At 48.6% G+C, this 12840-nt stretch overlaps 1 protein-coding gene across 1 annotated transcript; it reads left to right on the top strand.

Annotated features, from left to right (window-relative positions):
- Window positions 1–598: 598 nt before the first annotated feature.
- Window positions 599–12108, top strand: LOC135811820 (uncharacterized). Its single transcript, XM_065325066.1, has 4 exons — window positions 599–2662; window positions 7670–7996; window positions 8918–10015; window positions 10438–12108. The coding sequence occupies exons 1-4, from the start codon at window positions 896–898 to the stop codon at window positions 10687–10689; spliced, it is 3444 nt and encodes a 1147-aa protein (XP_065181138.1). The 5' UTR covers window positions 599–895; the 3' UTR covers window positions 10690–12108.
- The last annotated feature ends 732 nt before the right edge of the window (window positions 12109–12840 follow it).

Below are 12840 nucleotides of genomic sequence, written 5' to 3'. Positions count from 1 at the left end.
ACCCTATGACTGATGTGATGACTATGAGGCTATGGACCATTATTACCGGTATGTGAGCGCACCAAGCTGGAGTCGGTTGCCATCACGTAGATCTACGCGTAGATCTACGGACCTTTACACTGAGTCGGTCTTTTGAAGTTTTGTTACAGCTTTAGTTTTGGCCACGGGTTTTCCCCTAGCGCGCACCGAAACTGACCTGCACTGGCGGAGCTTGCACCATGTTACGTACAATGTGTGTAGATCTACCACTTTGTACCAGTCATTCAAGTAACGAGTTACGTCACGTGACAGTCACTGTCGTTACGTAGTTGTATAACCAACTGCTGCGGTGAACGAAGCTGTCAGCCTGTCACGTATACATCAGTCATTGTAGTACTAGTAGTAGTACTCAGTAGTCAGTAGCGTGGTTCCATCTGATCTGGTACAGCTATAAATAAGTATTACTAATAATAATAATTAGTTACTAGTACTAGTAGTAGACGCTAGACGTTCGTTTGTATCCTTTATCAGGATTTCGATTGGGGTCTTGCAGCGGGCAAGAAACAGTAACGAAAGTTTCGATTCCTGTTCTGCGAACCCCCATCTGACCTATGCATGTACGTACATGTATTGTAGGTGAAATGAATGGCTGGTGCAGAAACGGTGCCGGTTTGAACAGGTGCAGTACGTGAAATCCTACATCATACAAAGCTAGAGTAAACTACGGAGAGTTCCAGTAGTCTACTAAGGCAGGGCACAGAGAGCGTTCAGGGCAGTGTCGGGCAACAGCGGGGAGACTCACAATTACCTGCTTGTGATTTTCAACTATCTCTCAGGATCGGGCGTTTTCCGCCGCACAACCTGTAGGGAGCAACACACAATTCCACAACCTGTTACAACAACGAAAAGCGAAGCCATGGCGGCAGCTGCAGCTGCTTTGCCTGATCTGTCAGCAACGGCAAGTCAACCTGAGCTACATATCGGCAATCTTCCGAGAGGTACGAAAGCCAAGGCGGTCGTGGACGCTCTCCAGAGCCAGTCGGGGTTCACCTTGCAAGTGCTGAATTGCTCCGTGAAGCACAACTCGCGCAGCGGCAAGTCCTACGCGTTTGCGCGCGTGGAGAGCACATCGGTCATGCAGCAGATTATCCAGGTGAGCAACGTAGGACTGGGCATTCGCATCAACGGCAGGAAACTCTATGTCAATCCGTCGAACAAGTCACGACCAATATACCTCACCCCACCTGAGCAAATCAGCACAGTTTCGGTACAATCTTTCTCCTTGGGTGTATTCATGGAACGCAGAAACACCTTCTTCCACCGCTGGTCTTCGTCACCAGAGTACAAGGCTGTCAAGTGTACCATGAACCTGGATGACAACACAATATCGCTGCAGATCTCCTCAGACGCATTTCACTATATGCTCAAGTTCTCACTGTGGGATCTTCATAACTACGTTGTCATTGCAGACAGGTCCGGAACGGCGCAGCAGCTAGCTCTCTGCTTTAACCTGGCTGCAGAGGTGTATCGAATTCCGCAGGAGAGACTCACCAACGACCTCGAGGCCAAGGAAGAACTGTCGAACGACATGGAGTACGTTTTTGACGATGCACAGTCCCCATTCTGGGAACGGACCCTGGACACATTCACGACTGATGGCGACGTTTTGGGACAATACTTCCACGTGCTCTTAGACGGAAGCGGTCGACCCCATCTGAGGCGTTTCGTCCGCGAGCTACAAAACAAGTACGAGGATCTTGAGTTTGTTACGCAAGGTGTCAACGTCATGCTTCTACCGATTACACTCAGCCGTCTTCGGTACGATCAGATAGCCTTGAATTACAGCAATCGGCATCGGTTCCGGGAGCTCTTTCAACTGGAGGTACTCGTCACGCAGGGTTTGATCTACCGTGAGATGCTCAGTTCAGAGTTTTTCCAGGCACTGGAGCAAGGCAGAGCATTGGAGGCGTTGCGCCACTATTCGGCAGAGTGGAAGGTTATGGAGTATCCACTGGCCGATCTGCGCGATGGCATCGCTCTGGTCGCCAGAGGAGCTGCTGCGGGCGGTGATGATGCAGACGGTAGACCACCGTTGAGTGAGCAGCCGGACGCGGGTGACGGAGGCCAGACGCACGTCTGGGTCTATCGGCTCAACGTCACGCCTCTCACCACGTACGCCATGGGGCCGGATTTAGACATACCGAACCGGGTACTGAGACATTACATTCGCAAGAACCCAGGGCTGATACAAAGCTTTCTCCGCGTGCACTTTGTCGACGAGAATCAGCAGCGGCTGCGAGTTGGCAACGCGGAACACCCCTTGCAGGATATCCTCGACAACGTGGAGCGAAAGCTGGTGGAGGGTATCATGCTGTGCGGACGCCAGTACCGTTTTCTGGCAATGTCCAACAGCCAGCTGCGTGAGCATGCCTGCTGGTTCGTCTGCACTACCGGTAATGTGTCGGCATCGTCAATTCGCCAGTGGATGGGCGACTTCCAGGGCATCAATAATGTGGCCAAGTATGCAGCACGCATGGGCCAGTGCTTCTCCAGCACGTCAACATCCGGTCGTCTTGTCATTCAGAAACACGAGTACGACATCGTGGAAGATATCAAGACACCAGCCGTCCTCGAACAGAAGACGTACACATTCTCCGACGGCATCGGCATGATCAGCCACGAGGTAAGTGATTATGTTTGTACTGTCGTCTCAGGGGGCGTCGGAAGATAATTTAGAGTGGTACGACCAGCAATCTGAGGCACAATTTACCTTTTGAGAGCGGTGACTCCTCAGAATATTAATATTTTTTCGAAAACCGGACCCCAGATCAGTGCATTTTATTGATTCACACGGTGCCTGAGCTAAAGAGTGGTATGGTCAATGCCGTAGTGACCGTAGCTTAACCGACACCCTTGATTGTACCGCAGTGCAAAGCTTGCCGTGTTCATCGCAGGTAGAGCACTCTGACTTGCTACCTCTAGTTGATTGCAAGATAGTTCTTTGCCTGCTATCATTAGACGCCATTGTCATTGGTTTTCCCAGCCACTTTGAGCACTTCTGAGGTGATGTGACAAGTTTCACATCACCAAAGCTTTCCAGGGGTCGAGAAGTCATTAAACCAGGCTTGGAACTAGCCTTCTGTGTGACGAGAAAAAAAATGCAGCCACCATGGAACACTAAACTATTCCTTCTGACATTCTTGAAGCATTTTTAGGAATGGGTTTGCTCCCACACTGGAGCTCGCGCTACTCCGCCGACGACTTGACACTTGACTGACTCACGACTGCCATCCAGAGAACACGAGAAGTCCGTCGAACCTTTGACTCGGCAAACCTGCAAGAAAGCACCACTCCCTGCTCAATGCACGGTGTTTCGGGGAATTCACCCCTCATCAGTTGAGCTTGAGTAGGCTGAGGAAGATTGTGCCTGAAGAGCACCACTTATATAGTGCTCTCCAGGCACAAACATCACTAGGGATAGCGCGAGCTCCAGTGTGGGAGCAAACCCATTCCTAACAAAATCATCGCCGAAGTCTCAACCTCTATTTCGTTCTTGAAGCATGTTGCATAATAATAGGTCTCGATGATTTCTGTAGAAGCCGATGCCAGGACTAGGCGACTATTTAAACAAGACTTGTATTCGAACCAGGTAATCTTAATGTGCAGTGCGGGATCTCGACCTGGCGACTGAGCGGGCAAAGGACCAGCCGGCATGGAGAGCGATGATCTACAACTAATTAGGCCGCGGTCACACATGCACTTTTTTGGCGGTTCCGCCAAAGCGTGACTTACGCTTCCGCCGTTGCCTCGGCAACGGCGGAGGCGTAAGTTACGCTTTGGCGGAAAGTTTGGATTTCGGTACGCCAAACATATGCGAGCGGAACCTCCGCTTTCGCGGATCCGCTTTGGCGGAACCTGCATGGTGATGGCTTTGGAGTTTGGTGTGCTACTTCTCCATTGAGTTCTGGTGTTGTTTGGTTGCCGTTTGGTATTCAGTTTTCATTTTGTTTTTCTTTGCCAATGAACTGTACGTTCTGGAGATCTCCCAAACGATACTGCATCGTTATGAGTGGATAGTTGGTGAGGGAATCCCTCTCCCAACTCATTGGCCCCGATTGCGGACGATCTCCAACTCTCTCCTTCTCTCTCCAACCGATGCGTCCACCGGAGTATGCAGCACTAGGACTGCAACCAGGGAGTAGTAGAGTACTCTGCCACACCCTCACTGCAACTGCAGGCATCCACGCAGTCGCTGGGGTCGATGATGGATCATGGAGGAGGCAACGACACCCTGCTATACAACTATTTGAATTTGATATTGATGTAAAGTAAACTAATAATTATTCAAATACACCAGCACTGGCTCACTACTGGGCCGCCAGTGAATGTGCCCCAAATCCAAGAGTGTACTTGACAGGAGACATTCAGCAGCCTGTCAGCGATCCACGATAGCTCTACTTGTACAAGCGAAGGTCGCTTCAACTCGTACAAGAACATCTAAAATTTCATAGGACGTGCTGCATTTGCATTCCCTCCGCCAAAGCGGAGCATTGATCAGCACTGTATTCTACATGTATGTGTGACCGCTGCATCGTGTGTTCCGCCAAAGCGGCTGCGGTAGCTATGCTTTTCGCCTCCGCAAAAGCGGCGCAAAGGTTTCATGTGTGACCGCGGCCTTATACTGAACTAGAACAACGAAAAGATTCATCAAGAGACAGCCGCGAACCTAACATTAGTGTTGCACAATATTAAGCCAATGTTCCCAAAAGGGAACATAATTTCCCCTTGGGATTTGGTCAAGGGGAATTCACATTTCCTTCACATTTCTGTTAATGTTCTTTTTGAAGTACATATCTGGAAGGCCGATGATCATGAATCTTGGAATATTTGTCAGACTTTTGAAATTTTCAAGTATATCGGAATATTAGGCGAAATGTCGTGAATTTTCGGTATTCGGCCGTACTTCAGCAATTGAGAATTCTGGTGTGAAAAACAGTCTTTATCAGACTAATCCAACGTAAGAAGTGCACTCTGCTACTATGGCCACCCAACTGGCCTGAAGATTCAGCGAAAATTTGGTCATGGCACATAAATACTTTCTTCGATGTTCCCAAAAGGGAACGTTGGCCTGATCCGAGACCCAGATATACCTCATTTTCACCAAATTTCTGGAACCAGTATATCTAGCGCATATTCATTGTTTGTAACATCCGTAAACGTGGATATATAACTGATGGAGCCTTTTTGATGTTTTGATGGTGATTGGACCGTCTCCATGGTAACCAAATTTGGTCATTCTATGATTCAGTAGCATGCGGAATACAGCGATGTTTGCGAGCCTGACATTTACTGGCAATCTGAAAAGTAAGCACCATAGGGGTAAGGCATCCTACAGCTTCATAATTCGAAAAAAGTGGTGAGCACTCAGGCTCCTTCCCTGAGCACTGCAAATTCACAACTCAGTTCACTGCATGGTGCTAATGATTCAGTGAATCTGCAGTGCCCAGGGAAAGAGCATGTGTGCTCACCACTTCTCGTTGATCTGAATGTGGACAGTGAAATAGAGAAGTATTCAGATGATTCAACGGATGATAAAGGTCACAACACGAAGTTTATTGAACCTGCAAGAGATATGGACCTAGACAGCTACCAGGTGACGAATGGAGAGGATGATGATGTTGGTGCCTGTCCTGTTGATAGTGAGTACGACAGCAAAAAAAACCCAACCCTGGAGCGACGTGTTGGGTGAAATAGACTGGTGTTTATGATAGACGTCCTGAAATGGAACTGGACTAATCCCTTCATGATCACCACGAGATCCCTACAGCATCACGCATTTACCAATCGTGGGGTATACTGTCCCCGGGGAAAATTGCGGAGAAAAATCGCAAAAAACGCGGGGAAAAACGCGGCATAATATGGCATAATTTGCGGTGAATTTGCGGTAAATATGCGGTGAATAATATTGATGTGCGGCAATTTTCAGTGAGTATGTAGTGAAATCAATCAGTTACAAGTCTCTGGTGTAAGCACTCGTCATATTTGAGTAAAAAGCCGCCACGATGAGACGTTGCTGACCGAAAAGTGCACTGTGTGTACGTGTAGTGCAACAAAAAAGTTCAAAAAACGCGGGAAAATCGCGGAAAACGCGGTCTTTTAAAAAACCGCAAAAAACGCGGAAAAAACCGCGGCCGCGGAATTGCAATTTCCCCCGGGGACAGGGTATACACACCCTGTACATCTATAAACAAAATTGGACGAGAAAGTGCCGCACGATACCCTCGACGCGGATAAGGCCAGTATTAGCTCTGAGACCGAAAATCTTGAGAGAGTCATTGCAATTCTTTTTGTTTCGCCACCACATTCTTACAACTGACCTGAGAGTGCCAATTTTTCAAACAGCCGTGAGCCCCCAGCCGATGTCCTACATCCAGTTTCATCCTGAGATCGCCGTCTTATTTTATGAAAGCCGACCCCGCCCAGAACCACCAGTGCCGGTCTTGCGGTTGATGCACGATATAAGGGCGTTTGATACCACAGAATGTCGACAACACAATGTCGTTTTACATGGTGCAGACAAACCACAATATGCTACTGCTCTAAGGGTGGAGTTCGACTGCATTTCGATCGTGGTTCGAATGCCACGGTGCATACGAGACGCGAACGGTAGCAGCCGAAAACACTAAGAAACATTTCTGGACGACTAGTACATATTTTTTCTTCTCCATTACTGCCTGTTCATGTTAGCATTGTTCCACAAACACTTTGAAGACAACATAATTCATTATATCATATTGTATCTTCCTTTCATAAAAACCAGGGTCATTTTGGTACGCGATCTGGCCAACGTTCCCTTCTGGGAACACATAAATATTTCCATAACGCATGGACATATTCACGTCAAACTTATAAACGTGCTTGATTGGTCCAATACAACCCGAAACAAAAGAAAAAATTGCAAGTACTCGCTGAATTCGTGTGACGGCCGAATTAAGGTTAATGTTCCATTACGCGCAACTGTGTAATACTTGAAGTATTAATATTATTATCATTACTTATAACGTATGTCAGCACTAAAACCAGCCGTATGTGCCGATAGTGGATCTTGAAAATCAGGCTTGTATTCAAAAACGGCCTGGCTTCTATGTGAGACAGGTTTACCAGTAGATACGTGTATGTGCGGTGTGTTGGACATTGTTTTCTTAGTCCTTTCACACTCTCTCAAGTATTCAATAGTTGAGGGGGTCGGAAAGGAAGAAACTTAGGAATTTAAAGCATAACACTGCAATATACTGTATAGCAGAAAATGTTTGGACTGGAATATTTCCGGAAAAAGGCGGGATTCCGACCTTTCGTACGGATTCTATTTTCGTACTGTGCTGCATGCTAAAAGCATGTGTTGGCATGCAGTACGCGCGCGCCAATGTACATCATGTATAGTGTACATAATTTCACATTAATTTTAGTACGGAATTGATTTTAGTACAAAATAGGCCGCGTACGAAATCGTCCGAAAATAAGTTCCGTCCGAACATTCCCTGCTATACAGTGCACTAGTGTAATTTACCGTGTAAACTCAAACCCTGCGCTATCCACGCATCAATGTCATTATGCCACTGAACATATAGTGTCCAAATGAATTTGTGTGTGTTTTTACAAAGTTCATTTTACGCATTTTATCCGTGTGCAGTTTGCTAAGGAAGCCCTGACTAGCACGCAGCTGAAAACCAGTGGGCAGGCGGCAGCATTCCAGATCCGCTTTGCCGGCTTCAAGGGCGTCGTGGCCGTCTGCAGCACTGTTCCGCGGCATCTCAAGCTGCGTCTGCGCCCGAGCATGCGCAAGTTCGAGAGCAGCCACCTGCAGCTGGAGGTGATCCAGGTTGCGCGGCGGTTCCCGGGTCATCTCAACCGCGAAATCATCCTGCTGCTGAGCACTCTCGACATACAGGATGACGTGTTCATGGGACTGCAGGGCGTCATGCTCGGCAAGCTGAACTTCATCATAGAAGACCGAAAGGTAAGAATGAAGATGGGCATGGCCGTTGCAATGTGGTCTAGCGTTTTAAAGCAGGATTACCAAAAGCACCGTTGACTTAATATTGTAAAACAATAATGCTAGCAATCTCGTACGCCTTCATCTACCGAAAAAGCTAACGGTTCGATTAAGAAGACGAAGTGTTCAACATCCTCAGGAACACCACCACCCTGCAAAGATCTAGGGTGCATATGCAGCCCCTAAAGCGGTGGGAGGTGAATAGATCAGCCCACCAGAAAAGTGGTCCGAAAGACCGAAAACTCAATTCGCCCCGATTCATGTTTCCCTCGTGCCAGGCCACGAGTTCCCAATTAACTGTGGGTCGCAGCACGGCTGGAAAAATCCTTCCGCTTCCAAGCAGGACTTGAACCGGTACCCTCTATTTCTCAATCATGGTCTTAGACCATCCCACTATGCCTGCCCGCATCTACAGCCTCATCATAATTATTCATGGTGCTTCTGTGCAGATGGCTGGCTACATTCAGCTGACATGCTCTCTCTCTCTCTCTCTCTCTCTCTCTCTCTCTCTCTCTCTCTCTCTCTCTCTCTCTCTCTCTCTCTCCCCGTAGCTCTCTCCCTTTTGAAATTCGCTTCCATAGAATTGGGCACCATTGCCCGTTTGGCCTTGCGAAGCAAAATAAAAATCAACAACAACAACAACATGCATTACAGAATGTTTGAATGCAGTATATTTTGCTCTACCCCCCCCCCCCCCTCCCCCCTCCCCCCCTCCCCCCCTCCCCCCCCTTCCATGCACAAACACATACGAACACAAAAACACACACACACATGGACACACTCATTTTGAGATAAAGCCGTCGGCATTGCTGGGAGAGGGAGAGGCGGCAAGTGTTTGAAATTGTTCCTGTATGCCATCTTGCTCTTGGCCACATGTCTGTGCAGGCAGCTATGGTGGAAATTGCAGCAAGTCACTGTCTTCAGGAGGTCTACGCCACCACCACCACCATGCATGCCATGATGGCCGCAGGAATCAGCCCCGGCCGGGATCCTTACCTGCAAGGCCTTCTGCTGGCTTACCGCCAGAACTACCTGCTCCGCCTCGAGGACAAGGCACACATCAATGTCGAGAAGGCGGCACTGCTTATGGGTGTGCTTGATGAGAGCAAAACTCTCAACTACGGCGAGGTGCTCATCCAGATATCGGAGCAGGGTGATGTCGTGCCCATCGTCGGACTTGTGGCCATCGCCAAGAACCCATGTCTGCATCCCGGTGATATTCGACTGCTGAATGCCGTGCGCCCACCAGCCGGCAATGCTTACCTGTCCGCTCTGGTTAACTGCCTGGTGTTCCCGGCAAAGGGCAAGCGACCACACCCGAACGAGTGCAGCGGATCCGATCTGGACGGTGATCAGTACTTTGTCACGTGGGAGCCGGCATTGTTGCCCGGGCGTATCGTGGAGCCTGCTGACTACGACACAGCACCACCTCTAGTCCAGGACGCTGTCACTATCGAGAACATCTGCAGTTTCTTCGCCGACTATATGAAAACCGACATGCTCGGACAGATCTGCATCGCACATCACGCCAAGGCGGATCGCTCGCTGCTCAAGGCCCTGGACCCGATCTGCCTAGAACTGGCTGAAATGCAGTCGCGAGCTGTAGACTATCCGAAGACTGGAGTCGCCGTGGTAATGAGCATGCGTCACCGTGCTAAGTTGTTCCCCGATTTCCTGAAGAAGCCCAGCAAGAAGTCCTACCGATCTCAAAAGGTTCTCGGAAAGCTGTTCCGCGCCGTGTCTGATTACAAACCACCGTCGCCGCAGAGAGCCGACGTATCCATTAACGAAGCCCTGATCGTCGATGGCATGCGAGAGTTTCTACCCCCTGCCCGGCACCTCCTGTACGATTACAATCAGCAGCTGGTCGCTATCATGCGTCGCTATGGTGTCTGGAAGGAGGCTGAAGCAGTTGGAGGCTACATGGTGAAGGTGACGTCACGCCACCATCGCAGACAGAAGCTGCACGATGTGCAGGCACAGGTAGGAGTTGTAGAAATGTGGTTCAGGGAATGAGGAAGGGGACAGGGCAGGGGTTACTCAATTGGAGTGGTGGGGGGGGGGGGGGGGGGGGTAGGGGAGTCAATGGGGCTGACTAAGTTTGTGGAAGATGGTGACTGCAGATGATGGGGAAAACGTCTCACAACTCGGGATGCTACATTAGTTGTAGAGTTGTGGTTCAGGGGATGGGCAAGGGGACAGGGTAGGGGTGGATTGGGGTGGCAGGGTGGGGAGTCAATGGGGTTGAGTAAGTTGGTGGAAGATGGCGGCAGCAGAGGATGGGGGAAATGTCTCCCAACTAGCCTAGCACCCACTGTTCAACCCCCAACCCCTACTTGCTTCCCATCAACTTTCCCAGATCCCTCATACATGTGTGCATGGCCGTGCTTGTTCTTGACATGCAGGTACGTTTGGAAACGCTCCGACTCCGTCAGCACTACTATGAGCAGAACTTCACTGGTCTGGACTCTGTCACAAGGTGGAGCAAGGCGTCCGCATGGTACTACGCAGCCTATGACAGCCGCCCCACCGCCGTTGCCATATCAACCAGCCGCAGGACAGCACGGAAGGGCGAACAGCAGCTGCTAAGCTTTGGCTGGATCCCGTACAGCGAGCTATGTGACATCTTGAAGTCGAAGCAACCACGCCGTTCATAACGTCGGCCAATGACCAGTTATGTCTCGTTGAAGATTATCATCATTCAAAAGGCCTCGTTCCTTATCTTTCTATCAATCATAAACACGCGCATGCGCGCGCACACACACACACATACACACACAAACAGAACACATATACACACACATACACACAAACAGAACACAGACACACAAACACACTTGTATGCACACATGCAGATGCTGAGATTATGCTCACATGCACGTATCAACACGTGCACAAACGTGCGCTCTCTCTCTCTCTCTCACACACATGCACACATACACACGCGAAACACTCTTTCTCTCTCTCTTTTTCCCCATCTCTTACTCCGTGTTCAACCCAACACCCTGCCCCGGAGAGTATTTACGCGGGGCATGCACGCTGCTTGACATCCTACACGTTTCTTCATGCCGCTACCCCGGATACCTATCCAGTATCTACATAATTATACACGTTTTGTACCTATCGACTGATGTCACACTGGACGTTGCGAGCATGAACACTGCAACCATGGTTAAACAGTCTAGATTAGTACGTAGCACATAGCACATAGCACAAAACACATAGCACATAGCACATAGTACGTACATACAGCACATACAGGCTGCAGACCCGCTGCTCAATGCATATCATGCGCTCTGGCGGCCGTGCTAAACTGGTCTTGTTTCGAAATCAAGTGGGAGTATTGTAAGATGAGGCGACACCGAAAATGTCCCTTGTTTCGGGTAACCCGGCCGACCCAGGTTTTGAGCGCCGACCGATTTTTTTTGGATGCAGTCATGTATATGTCGTATCGGGCTCCGCAGTTGACGGTTTCTCCCGGGTTGTACGACGACCTAATGCCGGTACTAGCTTACGTCATGTTGGCTGAACGTGTTCCCCTCAATTACCACCCCCCCCCCCCCAAGGAATGTTTTTTCACTCAGTACACATGTAGGAGACATCATTCACAATTCTCTTTTTAATGCCTCTACGATCACCTTGTGATTATGAGTTATACATACATACATACATACATACACATGTAGGAAGGTGTAGAAAAAGTAAAACTGTACAATCTTCGGACCAAGTTTTTCCTATTGAGCTACCTTAATGCGTTAGTACGGCAACTGTCATATTTGTATATACTTATCATCATTATCAAATATCAGTGCATGGAATGTTGTGTCAGCTAACTGCCTTTTCGTGTACGCTGTTTAGTCAATTCATAAGTAGTATGCATTTCTCCTTGTTCTCCCATTGGTCAAATCTACTTAGCAACTAGCTATCTGTAATCTGATTGGTTGGCTTTTTTCCGCCTCTGCTGAATCTTTGTCATTTTCGATCCTTTTATTATCGTATAACTCCTGCCGCTTTTGATGTAAAGTACCTTCAATCTTCAACCTTCAACCTGAGATTCGAACTAAGTGTCAAATTCACTCTCCAAACTTCTCGATTCATCAAGTTGAGCGCGTGGGGCTGAATGGATACTTGGATCAACTATATTGGTTGATGACCTGGTGGGGTTGCTACGGCAACACGAATGTAAATGTTATACGCATCCCATATTTGGATCTCAACCCCGGCATGAAGTAATCCATACACACTCCATTACCCCCTACCCCTGCATGCAGTAATTCATACACATTCCATTACCCCCTACCCCTGCATGCAGTAGTTCATACGCACTCCATTACCCCTACCCCTAGCCCTGCATGCAGTAGTTCGTACACACTTTATAACCTCTATATTTGACCCATTACCCCCTACCCCTAGCCCTGCATGCAGTAGTTCGTACGTACATACTTTATAACCATATTTGACCCATTTCCCCGCTGCCCCTGCATGTTATAATTAGTACCGTACACATTTGTAGCCCGTTTGCCCTCCTTCTGCCCCTGCACATAAAAACCACCGTACAGTTGATCTATTTACATCCCTTTATAGTGTACATAGTCGGGCTATACACATAATAATGTGCGCGCTCATGCATTGCACCGTACATTCTATTCTAGTTCACTCTAATATAACCAAACTCTCGATAATCTAGCCAGAGAAGTCGAATCCATTCCCTAATGTTGGTGTCTAAAAATCTGTCCTCGTCCCGTGAGATATATGCTTTACCGACTCTAATAAACTGGTATCTCTGGTGGTCTGGTGTGAACCGTAAC

The sequence above is a fragment of the Sycon ciliatum genome, chromosome 3, assembly GCF_964019385.1.
Source record: "Sycon ciliatum chromosome 3, ocSycCili1.1, whole genome shotgun sequence".
In the NCBI taxonomy this organism is placed as follows: domain Eukaryota; kingdom Metazoa; phylum Porifera; class Calcarea; order Leucosolenida; family Sycettidae; genus Sycon; species Sycon ciliatum.
The sequence above is the reverse complement of the archived record's forward strand: the minus strand, read 5'-3'. Positions and strand labels throughout refer to the sequence as shown.